At 47.5% G+C, this 20,030-nt stretch overlaps 1 protein-coding gene across 11 annotated transcripts in view; it reads right to left on the bottom strand.

Annotated features, from left to right (window-relative positions):
* The window catches only part of DGKG (diacylglycerol kinase gamma), a 201,980-nt gene that overhangs the window by 85,493 nt on the left and 96,457 nt on the right, over positions 1-20,030 (bottom strand). For all 11 annotated transcript variants that reach the window (XR_003680567.2, XM_028491932.2, XM_028491924.2 and 8 more), the window contains 6 exons: positions 18,989-19,048; positions 16,200-16,279; positions 14,937-15,011; positions 12,268-12,353; positions 7,620-7,709; positions 5,188-5,348 (listed from right to left, as the gene is read on the bottom strand). Coding sequence is in view for 10 of the 11 variants with exons in the window: in XM_028491932.2 (XP_028347733.1) it covers positions 5,188-5,348; positions 7,620-7,709; positions 12,268-12,353; positions 14,937-15,011; positions 16,200-16,279; positions 18,989-19,048 (552 nt within the window). In the remaining variant the exon portion in view is untranslated. The remainder of the gene's footprint in view (positions 1-5,187; positions 5,349-7,619; positions 7,710-12,267; positions 12,354-14,936; positions 15,012-16,199; positions 16,280-18,988; positions 19,049-20,030) is intronic.

Below are 20,030 nucleotides of genomic sequence, written 5' to 3' on the forward strand. Positions count from 1 at the left end.
GCCATGGCCGCTGAGCCTGCGCGTCCGGAGCCTGTGCTCCGCAACGGGAGAGGCCACAACAGTGAGAGGCCCGCGTACCGCAAAAAAATAAAAGAGAGAGAGAGGCAAGATTCACCTCCATCCTCTTCCGGGCTTCTCTGTGCCAGGCACTGAGCTGGCTGTACTTACATTCAGTAGTGACTTCATTTAAATTTTAGAAATCAGTGCTACCATGGTTCCAACCCTTTCTTGTAATAATTCCAGCAAAATGAGACTTCTGTTCAGACGGTGGGGGTAGAGGTGGGAATTGCACACCCATTTCTGATGGCCTCATTCTCCAGGGTCCTTTCTATGAGGTATGGGGTGAAAAGGAGATAAAAGCAGTATGGACACATGGCTACTCTTTCCTGAACTAAAATTCCCAAGTGCAGAGTTGGACAAAAGATTCTTGTGCCCCTTCCAAATATAAGCAGTAGTCATTTGGACTCTGAGCTATTTGGATGTCTAGGCCAGTCCTGTCCAATAGAAATAAATTTAAAAAATTTTAGTAGCCACATTAAAAAGTGAAAAGAAACAGATGGAATTAATTTTAATAATACATTTCAATTAACAAATATCACTACAACATGTAGTTAATCTAAAAATCATTGAGATATTTAAAATTCTTTCATATTACATTTTTGAAATTTGATGTGTATTTTATACTTATACCGTCTCTCAACTTAGAGTAACCCCATGTCAGGTACACAACAGCCACATGTGGCTAATGGCTACCATATTGGACAATGTAGGTCTAAGTCACTTTGGCAATCTATGGAGATAAAAAAAAAAACCAGAAAGGAGACAATAAGACAGATTATTTGGAATTTGGCTTGTTCTGAAAAATAACAGCAGACTGGGGAATGAAAAAGAGTGTAGACTCCTTGTCCAAGACACCTCTCACTGGGTCCCATTGTTCAAGTACCTTCCTGGCTCTCATAGGTGACAGACAAGAACCTGAGGCTGAAGGAATTTAAAAGGCTGCAGGGAAATGATGACTTTCTGATGAATTCCCTAATGGGTCTACCATTGTGGAAACTTAGCTGGTAAAGTCTAATAAGTACAGAATGTAAGGTAGAAGATGATGTGTGGGTTAGTGTAATGACTGTGGCCTCTCCTTGGCTCCTGGGTTCCCCCAGCATCAGAAATAGATTTCACTGACTCAAGGGATTAGCTGTTTACTCATCCTGTTAAGGCTCAGTGAAAGCAGAGCCTTTGAGGTGTTCAGAATTACATATAACCAAGGAATTATTTTGTAGTCCCAAACTTCCTGTCACTGATACCTGGCCATCCTGACATTTCTGCAAATCCAAAAATAAAGAGCAGGGATGAGGAGGCCAGAGAAGTCAGAGGAAGTAGCGTCCTGAATGACTGTGTTTAAAATCTCCTGCCAATGGGTGCTATCAGGTCTCAGGGCTGAGAAGGCCAACAATCTCAGCTCTTCATTGGTGGGGAGCTGGCGTGTCTTGTCGGTGATGGGAACGTGGTGACAGTGAGGCCCTTGTCACTCTCTCATTAGGGTAGAAGTCTGCCCTGCTTATCCCTCCATCTATTAAATGGGTTCTATTGGCACCAAGAGGAGTGAGTGAACTCATCAGGGTGAATTCTTTACCACCTAGGGATACCATGGAAGCAGTCATTGTCACCACCTTTACAAGTGCAGGGCAGCAGACATTTGATAGCAGTAAGATATTCCAGGTACTCCAAAAGAGGCGAAGACTGCAGCTCTCTTTGCCAAAGGAGTCCGACTCTAATCATCTTAAGGAAGTAAAACTGGGGGTTGGTTTACATACTACTTCTCCTCTTACAAAGTTTGGGAAGTCAAACAGGGAGCAAGAGCTTCTGCAAATGTCAGCCCCAGATTCTCTTAGGGTTACATGTTGGCTACTTGTTTTCTCAAGAATTTCTCTTTCCAGCTTTTAAAGAGTGAGCACACAAACCCTGCAAGCATTTTATTGAGACAAGGCTAAGGGTACACCAGTGAGATAAAAACAATCCTGGTTCTTCACTGCTTTGCAATAAAATATTAAACATGCACAAGCTAAAGGTATATTAAAAAAACAGAAAGATTTTGTGAAGTTCTTCATAATTTGAAAGATGAACCGATTGGATTATTATAGGTCAGCCCAGGGCAAATAAATATCTTGACCGCTGAAAGAAATGGAGAATCTGTTCCTATGCATTCCACCCCCCACCTTTTTTTTTTTTTTTTTTTGCCCAACTGCGCAGCATGCGGGATCTTAGTTCCCCAACCAGGGATAGAACCTGAGCCCCCTGAAGTGGAAGCGTGGAGTCTTAATCACTGGACTGCCAGGGAAGAGTCCCTCTATGCATTTCCTTGGGGGACAATTAGTTGGTATTCTTTCCTTCTTTTCCTCCCTCCCTCCCTCCCATCCCCCCACCCACTTCTGTCTTATTTGTAAGAATGAATTAAAACCATGCTCAGTTTTGGCTTTTGGGATTAGGGCTTGGTTATCTAGTTGAGGGGAAGTTGTATCTTCCTTTTTGGCATGGTCATCCATTTGGTCAGCAATACTAAGTGAATGTCATTTTTTGCATATGGCGCTTGGCACAGATGGACAGGGAGGCCTTAGTTTTTTCTGGCAGCCAAAGCTGGGCATATTAAGAAAAAGAAGACTTGGGGCTGAGGACTCTGAAGGCAGCCGTGGGTGTAACCTGCCATCTAGAAGCTCCCAGGCAGATCACCCAGTCTTGCGGCTCAGCTTTCACTTCTGGCCCATGGCTTACAGGTGCTGCTTTCCCCTCCTTTCTATCTTTTCTGTCATCTACTTCAGATCTGGGTTCTGCTCCTGTGAAGAACCACTTCCTTTGACCATCCTTCTCTGTTCTAATGGGTTGTCTTCACTCACTGAGGACTTGATAGGGATTGTCTGCATCAGAATTATCTCAGGGGCTTGTTAAAAATGCAAATTCCCAGACCTTGCCCGGACCAACTGAATCAATATGAATCAAGATCTGTCACAGGGGTGGAATCTGCATTTCTGGGTACAGGTGGGGTATAGGCGAGCCATCACGCACTAAATTTTAAGGCCCGCCTCCCCACCTAATGCTGCTGCATTCGGCAGCATGGAGATGGAGGGCTGTGCAGAGGCTGCATGGCTCAGGGTCCATAGCTAGGTGGGCTCTGGAACTCGATTCTAGTGATTCCCGGCTCTATCACTCACCAGCTTGGACTGGTCTCTATCTTTCTAAGCTACAGATCCTTCTCACAAAATGTAAAAGGGCAAGGGCTATACCCACCAATAGGGACACTGTGCCTGGTGTGCATTAGGTACTCAGTACATGTCAGCAAGTTATCCTCTGGTTTAGGAAAAAGGACACGAGTTTCTGTCACACTGTAAAGATGGAAAGCCCGTGCTCCAGAAGTCCTCTGACCCCCCCAAACACCAGACCTGTCAGTCAAGTCTGATTTGCAGAAGCTGAAGACTGCGTGAAGTGGAGCCTGAGCAGGTGGTCCCAAAGTAGAGGGGCTTTTGAGTCAAGAAGAGGAGGGAGAGGTCTGCCTAGGTCACTGGGGGAGGAGCTGGAGGGTGCTAGAGAAAGACGTCTCCCCCCATGAGGGCAGGGGAGCTGGGGAGATAAACCATATCAGGACAGCAGAGACCCCTGAATATGTTTCTCGTCCAGTGCCCCCATCCTCTCAGAGCCTGATCACAGGTCCAGCAATGCCTCTTTCTTCTGTTTTAGTAATCGAAAAAGAGGGTGGCATTAGGAGTCAGAAAATGAAGGCAAATCCCTTAGTTTAATCCTCTATTTCCTCACTTACAGAACGGAGGTAGTACTGCCCCCTCCAGTGTAATCATAAGAATCAAAATATCTGTGAATACGGTAAATTTTAAATCCCGTAAATATAAGGTATTATTATTATTCCTTTTCTCTTTCACGGTTCTCCTTTTGGTTTTCTTATTAAAAAACAAAACCCTTTCCTTAACCCTGCTCTTCCCTCAAGCTACCTATCATTTCTCTTTTTCTTTCCTTTTTTTAACCCACCAGCATTTGCAAAAGAGGCACAGGTGATGATTGAGATGATCACATGATCTTGGTCTGGAGGGGCTTATGTGCATATGAAACCAGGCAGCATAATTCCCAAGACAGGGAAGCAGAGAGGAAGGAACCTGGCTTCGGAGCAAGGCACAGTGTGTGTGCGCTTCCCCGCCCGGTGTCCTGAGGCTTCATCTGTAACATGCGGATGGTGGGGACAATAATACCTGCAGGATTGCTGTGAGGACTAAAGTCTAGCACCATGGAGAGCACACAGTAGGTGCTCAATAAACGCTAGTATCTTTGTTGCACCTTCCTCCCAAACCCCAGTTCTATTTATGGAAATGATCGATAACTTTTCTCCCCAGTGCTGTCCCCAGCAGTTTGGGAATCAGTGTCCACCCCATGCACTTTGGACCAGAAGCTGAGTGCAACAAAACAAACCAACTGAGCTGCGTTACATGTGATGGGAGCTAGGGGAGAAAGAGGAACGTGGTGCTGTCCTTCTACCGTGTGTGTGTGTCTGTGTGTGTATGGGTGCGTGCCTGTGTATGTGCACGTGTGTGTGTCTCAGGAGAGCTGAGACAGGCACATTAAAACAATCCCTTCAGTCTAAGGCTGTGGGAGCACCCGGCAGACACAGAGCTCAGCCTGAGGGGTCAGCCAGGAGGAGATGCTTCAGAGGCTTATGAGCACTTGGACTGTGGGGAGTGGGGCTGGCATGAGGGCAGAGAACAGGAGAGATGGAATTCTGAGAGCTAAGCCAGTAGAGCCAGCTTGAGACAACGTCTTCCCTGGAGGATCAGAATTTCCAATTCTGGAAGCTCACTGAGAGTCTCCTTCTGACCTCAGCCCTTGGTTATTTCTTGGTGTCGCTTTCCTTTAACTACTTCAAATTATCCAAAGAGTAAATAGGTCTTTTGAAAAATGTGCTGTCTTTTGAATGATAGGGGCAGGAGCTTCCTCCATAATCATGGGCGGGGCTTGGTGCGATAAGGATGTCCATGCCCAGGCCAGATGCAAGGATGCCTGGACCTGAGTCGAGGCTGGGGGCAGCCGGGATAGGTAAAGAATAGGGACCCAGAGGGGACAGTGGAAGACTAGAACCCTTCCTGCCCACCCGGGCACTTGTCTCCCATTCAGAAAAGCCATGCCTGGCCAACTCACCACGCCGATGGAGAAGTAGTTGTTCATGATGTTGTACGGGACCTGGTCCCCATTCTCCACCTCCTCTCTGGGGATGACTTCCAGATGCCAGCGGTCCAGCATCACCAAGGGGCTCTGCTCAATGTCCTTCAGGATTTTTGTCAGGCTGCCCCCTTCATAACCTGTGGAGCACAGCACTGCATTTACCCCCAGAGCAGAAAGGCTAAGTTATTGCTGATGCAGCAATCAGGGCAAGGAAGCCCTTGGGCATCTGGGGCCAGGAGACTCCCCAGTGTGTCTGTGGGCCAGAGCCACTCAGGTTCCCTGGGTCACAGAGAAGGAGAGGACAATATGGAGTATTAGAAAGAAGCTGGGGTGATCTGGAGGCCAGAGTAACAGGGGTAGGGCTGGGTGCTGGCTAAAAATGGGCAGGCCTGTGTAGCTGAAGTGAGCCCTGGGGAATTGGTGGGCTGGATGGTTGGGAAGCTGCACGTGGGAGAACTAAGGATCTGTTCCAGGACTGTGTCATGATGGAGATGGACAGCACCGTAGGCAGAATTTTAAGATGGTCCCCACATTTCTTGTCCCCCAGGACCTGTGGATAAGATGGGGTAGTCACGGTCATGATTTGGTATATTACGTGGCACAGCTGACTTCAAGAAAGTGAAATTATCCTGAGTGGATCTGACCTAATCAGGTGCGTCCTTAGAAAGACTGGGCTTTCCCTTAAGAAATAGATTTGAAGCTTGAGAGGGATTGGAAGTAAGGGGGATTCTCTTCTGCCAGCTTTGAAGATGGAGGGATCCATCGGGCAAGGAACACGGGAGGCCTCTAGGATCTAAGAGTGGTCCCAGCTGACAAGCAGCAAGGAGACAGGGACCTCAGTTCTACAACCACAAAGAACTGAATTTGGCCAACAACCTGAATGAGTTTAGAAACAAATTCTTCCCCCTGAGTCTTCAGAGAGGAGCGCAGCCTGTTCAGTGCCCTGATTCCACCCTGTGAGGCCCTGAGAAGAAGACCCAGTCATGCTGTTCCAGGACTTCTGACCTACAGGACTGTGAGCTGATAAATGGCTGTTTTAAGCCTCTATGTTTATAATCATGTTACTATTACATAGTAGCAATAGAAAATTAATGTATGGCACAGGGAGATCAGTTAGGTGGTTTGTGACCACCTAGAGGGGTGGGATAGGGAGGGTGGGAGGGAGGGAGACACAAGAGGGAGGAGATATGGGGATATATGTATATGTATAGCTGATTCACTTTGTTGTAAAGCAGAAACTAACACACCACTGTAAAGCAATTATACTCCAATAAAGATGTTGATGTTAAAAAAAAAAGAAAATTAATGTAGCAAGTGAACTGTAAGTGAGAAGTTAGTGGGAGAGACAATCTTTTCTTTCAAATAACACTTCCATGTTCCTGCTTACCTTTGGGACAACCTTGAAGAGTATTTTCAAGTTGTTAGGGCTCTAGTCCGCTCCTTAGGGGACGCCTCACAAGACAGCAATGATACCAACAAGGTAGCTGAGGGCCTTGATGCTATCTGGGAGCACAAGGCTGTGTGAAATTTGTGCCTCGCTATGCTGCCTAGATGCCCAGAGCGTGGGGCTACAAGTTTGCCTGTCCCCTCTTGAACAGAGGGTCCTTCCCTGGCCCAGTGTGTGGTTGAGGACCCTGGGAGCTCTTCCCGTGCCTGCCAACTTCCTTCTAGGGCTGGCTCCTGCTTGCTCTGCCCCTGCCCTCCAAGCATGCACACTGACCGCTGCCGGCCTGGTCTTGGATCACTCTCGGAACTGATCCGCCATGTGGAGTCTCACCCCACTTCTGCCTGCCAGACTGATCTGTCTGCTCCATGTGCTGGCCTGAACCTCTCCACTCTCTGGAGCATGCCCAGCTCCACAGGGGCTGTTGCAGTTTGCAAAGTTCTCCTTAGCTCCTGCCCATTGCCCTGTAAGCTGGCTACCATGCTGAGTTCCCCCCTTAGGTGAGTTTCAAAATGAGGGCCCCTGGCCATGGGGCCCTAAGATGATCTGGATGCCCCTAGTAGCTGGCGAAGTGGCTTTTCGGTCTGCATTCTGAATCCTAATTCAGAAGATCAATAATTTGGAGAGGGGGAATTTCATGCAGAAAAATCCCTAAGTGAGCCCCTACTGGGATGAACCCTGGAGGGGAGACAAAGGAGATTCTACCCTAAAGTTGACTTGTTCTAATGGGGGAGGCAGACTCGAAGCTGAGTTTCAGGCTGATAGTAAATCTAGTGAGGGGTAGACACAGGCCTCGGCATGGAATGGAGGTTAAGGAAAAAGTATGGAGTAGAGATGATCCCAGAGTTGAGTATTACTCCGTGGAATGTGATCCCTAAGAGGGAAGTTCAGCCTAGCTCTGCAGAGTCTCCCTGTAGATTGGAGCACTTGTCTCCAGGGTAGGGCCTCTCCCACGCAGACTCACCCCCTCCCCAGCGGAGACAGCGGGCCAGGTCATTTCCCGTTCCAAGAGGCAGGACAGCCACGGGTGGATGCTTTGCGAAGTTGGCCTTATCTGCAACCCATGAAGAGGAAGAGAGAACCATATGCCATGTGATTATAGAAGGCTCAAGTTGTCCAGTTATCCCTGATCTAATGCTTGAAGCCCTCCATAGCATTCTTTGTTTGAATTCTTCTCCTGATGGGGAACTCACTACTTCCTAAAGCCATCTTTTCCATCTGCAGTGTGTTAACCACTGCAAAGGAATCTTTCAAATTGAGTTAAATCTGTCTCCCTGTAACTTTCACCTGTTTATCCTCATTTCATCCTAATTCTTTCCTTTGGGGTGAAAGCATATAGCTCAAAAACATTAGTTTGCACAGTTTTAATCTTTAATGATAAGTAGCATTTACCCCATTTATCCCTCAGACAGACCCTGCAAGGTATTATCATTCTCATGGACGAAGAAATGGAGGTTCACAGAGGGAAAGTCATTCCACAGCCAGGATCCAAACCCAGATCTCTGTGGCTCCAAGTCCATGCTCCTCCTTTCTTCAGAGGCCAGGCAGGTGCATAGATAATAAAACAGGTAGTTCTGAGATATCAGAAAATGATGGGGCACTTGGAAAACTGAAGATGCCTCGCCTCAAGTCATTCAGGCTCAGAAGCTTAAAAATAACATTGTGTCTAATAAGCAAAACCCCCAGGTGTTATTTGGCACCTGGGTACCAGCTTGCCACTTCCACCACCTCCCAGACCTGCAAACACACCGATTCCTAATCCTATCTCCCATGATGGTTGTAAAGGAGCATCAGACTGAACTGTTAGAGAAAGCACATCAGAACATGTATGTTTTAATCTGGCTCTAGGTCTACAGCAGCATGTTGGCTGAGCTGGGAAAGTTGAAGGAAGCCAGACACCCACTGGGCTCCGGAGGACACCACTTACATAAACCTCAGTGCACCAGGTGCCGGGGGAGGATGTGAGGGATGTGATTGGGAAGCATGGCTGGGGGTTGAGTGGGGAGTGATGCAAGAATCAGCATCCTGTGTGAAGCTCATGCTAGGGCTGCCCCAGCAGAACAAGTGTTCATAGATGCCCCAGGCAGTCAGACTCATGCCGGAAGTGGCTGGGCTTAGGCAAGACTCAGGGCTGAGATTACCACTAAGAGGGTTGAGATGGAGTAAATCAGTAGACTCTCTCATTTTCCCAGAACACACAGTCCACGTTTATGCCTCCCCGCCTTTGCATGTGCTCTTTCCTTTGCCTGGAAGGCCCTTGTTTGCTTAGGTCTGCCCCCTTCTTCTGTGGTTCCCATCCCAGCAGATCAACCATCCTCACAGTGTTGAGGCTAGAAACCTGGATGTCACTCTAGATTTTTCCTTCATACACCAATTTCTATATGCTGTCCCACATCCATTTACACATCAATTTCTATATGCTGTCCCCTTAATAGCTCTCCAAGCAATCTCTCCTCTCCATCCCGTGGTGATGGCTGAGTTCTGGTACGGTATGATTCCTTCCCACTGCTATTGCTGCAGCAGCCTCCTCTCTGCCTTCTCGGCCTCCAGTTCCACCTCCTGGTGTGTTCTCCACACTTCCACCCAGGCAGGAAATCCTTGAACCATGAGCCTGATCACACTAGTCCACTGCTTTCCCTTCTGCCATGGCTCCCACCACCCCTGAGCACGCAGCAAAGCCCTTCCTGGCTCTGCCTTTCTCTCTAGCCTCATCCTTCTCACGTCCTGCCTCCCACTCGACATGTCAACCTTGCTGAAGTGCTTTCAGGGCCTTAAATCCCAAGCTCTCTGTTGCTCAGCACAGAGCCCTCCCTGGTTGCCCTAGTCTGGACCTGGTGCCTCTCCAGAGTGTTTCTTTAGTACCAGGGGTGATCTCATCACACTGTCTTGTAACTGACTACTTGTTTGTTCCCCAAATGTCCTGTAACCTCCCTGGGGGAACTATATCTCATTCACCATAGTATCTCCACACATATTTACTGAAGGCCTAGGAGCCATGTTAGGTGCTCTGTCTCTAATAGCAGGCAAAAAAGCCATGGCTCCGGCTCTCATAGTACCTACAGTTGAGAGGGAGAGACAGCTATTAACAAGGTCTTCATAGAAATGATGCATAATTTCAGATTCCTACTGTGAAGGAAAGGAGTGTGGTCCTGTAATGAGTTATCAGGGAAGGCTTTCCTGAGGAAGCCACACTTTGGCTGAAATCTGAAGTAGAAGCTGACCAAGCAAAGGCCAGGGGAGCAGAACAGACAAGCCCTGTGGTAGAAGGGACACTGGTGCCTTCAAGGGTCTGAGAGAGGGACTGGGTGTCTGGGTCTAGAGGGAGAGGATGGCGGTAGGAAATGAGGCTGGGTGGGCAGCTGCTAGACCACTTAGGGCCCTGTGGAGCATCTGAAGAGTTTTTATCCTTATCTAAGAATCCTGGGAAGCCACTGATGTGCTTTGCACACATCACAACCCCACTGACATTCAGGAATGACCACTCTGGCTGTAGCAGGACAGCACATCAGAGAGGGGAACAAAATGGGGCGGCAGAGAGCACAGAACAAGGGCTTCAACCTCTCTTGAATGAATGAATGAAAACTGTGCAGTTACTCCTTTTACCCTTGTTTTTTAATCTTTGGGCTACTAACCTGTGAAAAAGCAGATCATCTCACATGACCTTTCTGTTCTAGGCAGCATATATCACCTGTGTCCTCTGCAGCTGACTTTTATAAAACTTATCAGCAAAGCCTACTTTCTCCTTCCCGATGGAGAGGGACCCGTGCAAGCAGCTCCAGGTACTGCAGCCATCCACCCCCTGCTGATCAGCTTCTCCTTCCTCAGCTCCCAGAGGACGCCTCCCTCCTCCCACAAGCAACTCCAGAGCCCGAGGTGACAGGAGAGCGTGGGTGGCTGCTTGGCAGGGCTGTGTCCATGGAAACCAAAGTGCCTGTGGGGGAGTAGATGCAGCAGGTGTGCGGGGTGCCGGTCCCCCTCCTCCAGGTGGTCTGCTTACGACCCCTGGGGGCCCAGGCTTCTCCACCCTGTTCAGGGTCTATCCTGGCCCATCCTCGACTCCTTCCTTTCTCTCATCTCCCACATGAAGTCTGTCAGCAAATCTTGCTGGCTCCGCCTTCAAAAGATATCTGACTCCTTCTCACCACCTCCTCTGTCCCTACTGTGGTCCATGGCACAGTCCCCCCCTCCTTGGATTACTGCAGGAGCCTCCAAACTGGTCTCCCAGCTTCCGCCCTTTTCTGTTTCTGTAATCTGTTGTGTCCCTGCTTTGCTTAAAACCATCCAGCATCTTGGGACCTTCCCAGTATGAGAGCCACATTCCATATAATGTCCTACATGTCCTAGTGACTTGGCCCTGCATTATCTCTATCTCTGCTTTATCCCCTGCCACTCTACCCTCACGCACTACACCCCAGGCACGCTCTGCAGCCTTCCCACTGCCTTTGGCAGCCTGGCCTGCTCCTACCTCAGGGCCTTTGTATTCGCTGTTCCTGCTACCCTCAGGTATCCGCAAGGCTCACCCTCCTCCAGGTCTCCATGCGAATGTCACCTGCTCCTCAAGGCCTTCGGAACCACCTGGTCTTAGATTGCAACCCCACACCCTCCACCAAGCTCCCTTTCCCCCTTTTCTGCTATGTTTTTATCACCTTCTGACACACTGTATGTTTCACTTATTTCTTTGTTTATTGCCTGCCTCTTCTCTCTAGAAAGAAAACTCTGTGAGGGTGGGATATTTGTCCTTTGTTCACTGCTGCATCACCAGTGCCTTGAGGGGAGCTGGGCATCTGGAGGTGCACAGGTAGGATCTGGGGAATGAAGGACGAAAAGACCAAAGCAGGGCAGGGCTCGTTGCTCTGGGTCATCTCGGACTTTGATGACCGCCCTCCCCAGCAATACCCCTGGCTGCTTTCCTATGCTTATGTCCCATGTGCCAGTGTTTATCTGGGTGCTCCAGGGTTAGATCTTGAATATACCCCTTGTCCCAGAATTTCAGAGTCATTCTCCATCATTTACTGGTGGTGCTGTGTCCAAGGACCCACAGATCCAGGCAGAGCTGGACTAGACCCAGGCCTCCTGATACCCAGCCTGGGCCCTCCCTACCCTCCCTATAGCCTTTTGGATCTCGGCATATTGGACACAGCCCACCGTGGTGCTTCTTTGCTTGCGTTCATCTGTGCTATCTAGATGTGTTTTCTGGGCTCCAGCTCCAGGTGTTCATCTCAAGGTGTCTTGCCCCGGGCTATGCATCAATGCTTAGTTCTTTGGCCTTCATCCAGCACCCTGGACCTGCCTGGAGTCCCAGTCCTGCTCCTTCTCCCTGCAACCCCCAATCTGGCCTGTCCTGCAACTGCCTAAACCCCGGCCATGACAGCTATTTATGAAGCAAGGCCTGAAACTAAGCTGTTACATCTGTACCAGTGGGAATCCTTCCATTATCTTTTTTTATTCTTTTTTCCACCCAAAAGTAGGTATTTAGTCAAGCACTGGTCCAAGAGTAGAAACAAGGATGAACAAAACATGGCTCCATTTCTCTTTCTTGTTTATTGCCTTCCTCTGACTTTAAATATATTTATGATAAGTCAACTGCAAAGGCCCTTCCAGCCCATTCTTACCAATGCAATCCAAAATCCAGCCAACTGTCCCATCTCCTCCACAGGCCAAAACACGGAAGTCTGGAGTATCACGGAAAAAGTTAAGTCTGGAAGTAGAAAGGCCAAAATGGTTTGTTTACAGGCTGACCTTTGACACTTCTTGAGTCAGAGTTCCCCGCCTGCTCCCTTCCCTGGGAGTATGTTATGACCTTGATTCCTTTTGGGGTTGAAAGGGTCACTTAATGTTATGAAACCAGAACTTACTAAGCAATGCCATTGAGTATGAATCTCATGGAGCCATCTTTGTATAAGGAGATGCTGACTCAACATTCAACACAGAAAATGGTTTTCTAGAAATTCTCTATGATTTAGGCAGAGGAATCCATAGTTTGCTTATTTTGGCACTGATACAACTAACCCCCAGCATTTTGACTCCTCTCCAGCTCTCTCACCTGCTCTGTCCTCATGACCTCCCCTTTAAGTCAGATGCACTGAGCTGGCTGGATCTTCATCCCACCCAGACCTAAGTGGAGTGAGCACCATCTCCCCTCAGGGGCCTTAACCCTTTAGAGCAGGGCTCTTAACCTGAAGTGCATATCTAAGGGGTCTGGGAGTAGAATCCAGAGGGCCATGAACTGGAAGAAAATGTTACATTCTTAACTTCCCTAAGCGCTAAGTGAAATTAGCATTTCCTTCAATTATGTATGTAGGCCACAAATCACAGAGGTATTAACAATACATGTGACTTTGTGAAGCAGCCGAAATCACAGGTATTTTGATGTTTTACTACAGTTGTGGCAGATATTTTATATCACTTCTGCTCATCACTGCTTTGAATTTACAATAGCTATTAGACCTGTCTCTGGAACTCGGTACATAATGCCTTAGTAAACCACATATATTCTCCTATCACAAATTTGTTTTTTAACCTTTTGATAACTGTTCTTTTCAATATAATGAGTTTCCCTGTTACTCCTATATATTTCATTTTATACTTTAAAAAATATTATCTTAATATTAAGAAGTGGTCCGTAGACTTCATCAGACTGCCAAATAAGTTCCTGGTGCAAAAAAGGTTAAGAACCTCTGCTTTAGCACAGACATGACCTGTGGAGGCCTTGAGGTGGGGCTTGAGAAGCTGAAGCTCAGTATTTCCTCTTTGCCCTGCATGGTGATCTGAGAAGACCCCTTCTAGGTCACCAATGTATGCATGGGCAAATTAACATCCCCTTCCCTCCCTTTCTCTTGCAGAACTCTGCTCTCCTGTATGAAGTGGGTTCTGAATGGAGGCTCCCTTCAGCTAGACAGCCTGTCTGATTACAGGCTGACATGTACAGCACAGAGAGATACTCAGGGCACAGTGGCTCTAGAAGTAGCCACCAGGCTTGTCATCCTGGGCAAAATCAATTGAGAATAGATGCAGTTAAGTGAGAGTACTGTCTGTATTCAAGTATTAAGATGCCCTAAAAGAGAGCCGGCTGGTAAAGGTATTTGTGGGCTGCTGCTCAGTCACAAGTCACAATGGAGCAGTAATTGGCAATGATGGTGACCGTGATGGCACGCGCAGCCGTATGGGTGGGCTCTGTTTTGAAGTTAGTTTTACAGGTAAGTCACGGCAGAGGTGCTGAATCTACATTCATGTTTCTTTCCCCTTTAGTGGGTCTTGCACCAACCCTGCCATTAATAATAGCTTTGTGTCAAACCAAAGACAGGGACAGAGTTCCATTTTAGAGTCCTTACTCCAGCCCCTATTAAGGTCTTGCTGAGCCCAGAGTAGAAATGCAGGTTCAGATGGTGGGCAAAGCAGCTGTGTGTTGGAAAGCCCAGCCTAGCAGGTGCAAGTCTGAGGACCTGGCACTGAGATAGCTTTGGGCCGGCTGGCAGATGTCTCTAGTGCACTGTCTCTGGCTGGTAAGAAGGTACCAGCCAGAGTACCTTTGGGTACCTTCCAGCCCTAATGCTGGAGGGGCCTCTGATTACAGGGCTCATCATGTCCGCCACCAGCACAAGGACCAGCTCCTCCCGTAGACCTTGGGTTGAGCTGCAGAGGGGCTGCCTTGTCTCCTCTCATTGTTCCCCGTCTCCTTGACACTTTGCTGATGAGCAGGGAAATAGCCAATAGGCAAATGACAGGAGGAGAAGGGCCAGGGGGAGCTTAACAACCTCTAACTTGGATGATCCAGGAAAAAAGTGATTTCACTGAACAACCAATTGTCTTGATCCTTAAAGGCCCCCACAACAGAACATGCAGTGGAACTCTGAGTCAGCTGTACAGATTTCTGAAACACGGACAGACAGTGGTAAGAAAACTCTTTCCTTCTCCCTGATGATTCAGTATGAAGATACCAGCTCATATGGCCTTGCAAATAAGTTAAAGTAATCTACCAGCCCGCCCTTCTTGTCAAGCCAACAAATGACATATGCAACTTCTCCCTCTTACAAAATCAACGAATTTTTCTGGGATAAAGTACAGGAGGCTACTTCCCAGAGTTAGCCATAATGGGTGGTCCTGAGTAGCTCCAGGAGGAAGTGAGAGTAGATATGAGGAAAAGAAGAGAAAAGGAGTGAAATGGCAGGAAGGACAAGTCCACCGATGAAAGAGACAAAAAAAAAGTGACCCCAAAAGCTATCTTCTTTAGAGATCTAAGGGCGCGGGGGAGAAATAAGAAGTAAAGATCGTATCTCCATACCCTGGAGTAGGCCCCCCATTGTCCAGGTTGAAAACTTGTTTGGGGTTGAGCAGATAGTGGAATTTCCGAAGAATTCTATGGAAAAAAAAAGAAAGAGAGAGAGAGAGAGAGAGAGAGAGACCGAGACAGAGAAGGGGAATGTCATTGTGAGAAGTCACAGGAGGGCAAGTACCTCTGCAGCCCATTGATGGTGGGAACGTGGGTCCATTTATACCCAAGAGGGGAGAAGAGTGCATGCAGGCCCTGCAGACTCTGAAGTCCCAGGTCTGACTGGCCTCACCCATGCCCTCACCCCATTTCAAGGTCTTCCCCACCATCCAGGACTCTAGTCTCCAACCCCAGGAGTAGCACCCCTTGCACAGAGGACAGGAAAGAGCAACCCGGAGAACAGAATTTCCATTCTCCTAAAGCCTTCTCCTTCATGGAGACCTTCTCCCAAATGTTCTATATGTTCTAGGTAGTATGATTCTGCTCTTTGTGGCCCAGACAAAGGCACCAAGGGACCCTCTATGGAAAGGTCCCCCAAATCCTGGGATCAGGAGGACACGCAGGACGTGGGGTTGGGGCAGAGGAGGGCTGAGGGCAGTGACCACATCTAGGCTTGGTTTCAAGGCTCCAGCTTGAGGCTAATCAGGTCAGTTCAGGAGGGGTGCTCTGCCCCTAGGACTGGGGGTGGGGGCTCTCATAATTCTTGCTTAAACCCTGCTTATTATTTTTTAAAACCTGGATTCCAGATCACCCTGCCATCTGTTCACTGCCCCAGAGCTGAACACTGGGAGGCAGAGCTGCTCTGCCCCTTGCCACCCCTCCCCTCTCCTTCTCTTGGGGCTTCCCACTGACTGGGCGTTTCCTTCACTGATGAGACGGGTGCCCTGCTTTCTCAAGGGTGGGATAGGCCAGGAGGTCTCAACCAGGTGCCTCTGCAACGTCTCTTAAATCAAGAAAAGACTTGCAAGGCTGGGAAGTTAACGGACGTCTCAGAACCTGGTCTGATTCCGGGAACCATAATAACAGCCCACGTGACAGCCCCTAGGCTAGCACTGTGTCTATTTTAATGTTCACGAAACCCCTGTGGGAGGAGAAACGATTATTACCTCCATTTTACAGAGGAGGAAACCAAGGCACAAGGACATTAAGTCCCTTGGACCAGGTCATCAAGCGGTCTGTGGTAGAGTTGGGATTGGACCACAGGTCTGCCATCTCCACAGCCCACTTGGTTACGGTTGGCCTAGCCTCTCCATCTCGAAAAAGAAGAGAACATACCTTTCTCCTTGTCTCCCTCCACTCTTGGGGTTCACCAAAACCAGCAGGGGGTGGGTACCCGGGGTGGGGATGATCTTATACTTAAAAGGCAAAAGAAAAAGAAATTAGCTCTGTTTCAGCCAATAGGAGGAATGCGATGAGAGTGGATGCTAAGACAGCTCCCGGGAGAGAAGCAATTCCAGGCATGGAGGAGAGGAGGTCAGGAGGCAGTAGGTGCTGGTCCATTGGCTGAGTTTTCTGAGGGATTAAACAGCTAAGTGTCTCCAGCCTAATGGCCTTTAAGTAGTGTTAATGGTGACAAGCGTTTGAAGTCGGGATCAGAGATGGGGCAATGGCATCACAACTTCAAATTATTCACCATGGTGTGGCATTGTGCCCACAGCACAAGATTAGATTTTTGTGAGGGATACAACTGATTATGATCTTAAAAGTTAGGGCCATCTGGTCCTACACCTAAATAAAACAACAGCCATGGAGTTAACTATACTTGCACCCCGGTACCTTCCATATCCACATTTCCAGCCCCCATTTTCCTCCTGAGCCCTGGTTCCACATTTCTCACTGTCCAGGGGGTACATTCAGCCAGATGTCTCACCAGAACATGCTCCAAACCTGACCTACCTTCTTTCCCCAGAAAACTGGCCCTCTCTCCTGGCTACTGTTATTATTCATCCAGTCACACAGGGAAGACCCTGTCCTGCCAATTCTTGCGCCCTGGAATGTCTCTTTATCTGCCCCAGTGCCCACACTGCTTGGGCCTTGCCCACCTCACGTGAAGCCCTGTGTGCTGCCCCCGTGCAGTTCCTTCCCAGGACATCACTAGTCATACCACTCCTGCTCAGAAACCTTTAAAGACGTCTCGTTACCCAGAGGATAAAATCCAGATCTCCTAAACTGGCATGCAAGGCATTTCAGTGCAGCCCCAATCTACTGTTCTCTCTTAATTACTCTAACCTTCACTGCAGTTCCAGCCAAGCCTGGCTCTTACCTTCTAGGGAGTTAATTCCCACCCTCTGGGGCTGCTCACACTGGTTTCTTCTCCTCAATGCCCTGAAATGCTCACTTCCTTCTTTGCAACCTCTTAAAAAAGAACTCCTCATTCTCAGGGCCCAATTCAAGGGCTACTTCCTCTATGAAGTTTTCCTTGATCATTGCAACGAAAGCTATTGCACTTGAAGCGTATATTGCTTTGGCCAAAAAGTTCGTTTGGGTTTTTCCGTAAGAGCTTATGAAAAACCAGAACCAACTTTTTGGCCAACCCAATAATATCTTCTGGGTTTCTTTTGTTATCATTTATTTGTATATGTCTTTATTTTTTATTTTCTCAGGTAAATATCACAAAACGTCAAATGGATTTTAATGCCTCAAGAGCAGGGCGTGTGTGTGTATAACCTTTCTACCAAGGGCCCCATTGCCCCAGATACAAGAGTGGGTACTCAATAAATACCTGTGTCTTCAGCAGAAGGACACACTGATACAGAGATGCAGCTTTGCTCCATATTCACTATCTAATGCCTACTTTTCCAGACTGTAAGCTAAAAATTCACCAAACACAGGGCCATATTGTTTGAAATGGACAGCAGCATCCTTTATAAATTTTAGGAATTTTCTCATCTGCCAAGGGCGATTATTTGTGTGAAACCCAGAAGCATCTTGGAGCTTAAGGAGTAATTCTTTTTTTTTTTTTTTTTTTTCTGCATTACGCGGGCCTCTCACTGTTGTGGCCTCTCCCGTTGCGGAGCACAGGCTCCGGACGCACAGGCTCAGCGGCCATGGCTCACGGGCCCAGCCGCTCCGCGGCATGTGGGATCTTCCCGGACCGGGGCACGAACCCGCGTCCCCCGCATCGGCAGGCGGACCCTCAACCACTGCGCCACCAGGGAAGCCCAGGAGTAATTCTTTACCTCTGGGGGTGATATTCAAAATGTTTAACAACCTGTACAGCATGGGCTCTGCCCAATCAGAACAGATGCAGGATAACCAGATAGATGCCAGCTGTAAACAACTGACATACCAGCAGTGTGTGTATATGTGTGTGTGCGCGCGCGCACGCACTCCATCTGACTTTCTCCCTTTCAAGGTGTCTAGAGCTTTCCCACGTTAAGCACCATTGCTTATGTTTTACACTCATCTACATGTTCTCATTGAATCTTGGAGCATCTATGGGAGGTGGGCAGTGCAGGGATTGCTATGCCCCCTTTCAAACAAGGAAACTTAAGGTTCAGAGGCAGAGGAGAAGGCCCCAGTGTGCTATTTCCTTTTCTGGTACTTGTTCTACCTCACCAGGCTGCCTTTCCTGCATTCCCTGGAACTTTGTGAAAGGCACAAAGAGAAGTTCATTGGTGAATCCAGCTAAAAAAATGAGTTCTGAAATATACGTTTAAGGATGAAGAAGAACTTCTGGATCTAATTAACTCTGTTCTGGCAGATCACATTCTGGAGACAGCTTGGCAGTCCTGGAAAACCTAATTGTCTATCTTTAAGCCACATTCTTGTTATTATTCAGGGAGTATGCATATTGAAGTTTTATTCAATGTGTTCCTAAAAAGGTGATAAAGCCAGTTCGGCCAGCCATGGGATCAACCAACCTCCCTTCGCACCACTTGCCTACAGTGTGGTTGTCAGAGGTAACCCCAGAGGCTGGAAATACAGTGTCCTGCGTGATATAATCAATCAGATAAGAAAGCAGATGTTGAGATGTGTTTCTCTAGAAGCCAAATCCTGTTCTCCCCTCCACAGCCTTGGACCAGCTTAGAACGAGCGAGTAGATTTGGGGCTTGCCGAGGTACCTGCGTTACAAGTTCATCCTTGGCTGACATGCTACCATCGGACTTCCCATCTTGCCTGTCCTATAAAAGAGAGGAAAGACAAGCATCTTTTGAAAAAAAAATGCCTACTACAAAAAAGGAAATCAGAAGAAAAACAAATGGTTAATATAAAGGAAGAGAATAGAAAACCAATATAGTGTAGCGAGGAGTTTTTCAAAGTGCGACTTTGGACGTAAAAAAAGAAATGTTCCCTTTGGGTTTCTCAAGGACTCTCCAGGCAGTTGTCTTCACTTGCCCCGACTTTAACTTCGAGACACTGGAAGGGACACAGTGTTTCAGAGGAAACACTGAAATGGGCGGAAATCTACTTTGTTGATTTAGAAGCTTGAGCTTTGAGAAGCAAGGTCTCAGATCTGGTTTCTCTGTTAAGCACTACCTAAATGATGTAATACTAAGTCATATGTCCTATTTTGTTTGTTTGTTTTTTCAATGTTTATTATTCATTTCATTGAGGTTTAATGCCACATATAATAAAATGCTCAAATTTAAATCTACAGTTCTATGAATTTCTGCATATGTATATGCCCTTGTAACTACTGCCTCTTCCGGCATAATTCTGTTGTGACTCCTGATACCTTATTGGTTTTGCTTGGCTTTTGAATCTCATATCAATGGAATCATAGACCATATCTTTTCTGAGTCCAGGTTCTTTTGTTCAGCATTATATTTTTGGGATTATCCATATTTTTGCATCTAAGCATGGTTGTTTTCCATTGCAATGCACTATTCCATTATCTAATCTGCCTCAACTTATTTACCTATTCTCTTGTCAATGGTCATTTAGCTTATTTCCAGTGTCTGACTGTTATGAATAAAGTTGATAGGAACATTCCTGTACTTGTCTTCTGGTGCAATAAATGCTCATATTTCTCACAGGAGGGGAACTGTTGAGTCATAGAGTTTGTGTATTTCCAACTTAGTAGATACTGCCAAATAGTTTTTAAAGTGGTGGGTTTTTTTCTTTAGTTTTTAATAAGAAAGAAGATGGTCAAGTCAAGGGTGA

The sequence above is a fragment of the Physeter macrocephalus genome, chromosome 1, assembly GCF_002837175.3.
Source record: "Physeter macrocephalus isolate SW-GA chromosome 1, ASM283717v5, whole genome shotgun sequence".
NCBI lineage: Eukaryota > Metazoa > Chordata > Mammalia > Artiodactyla > Physeteridae > Physeter > Physeter macrocephalus.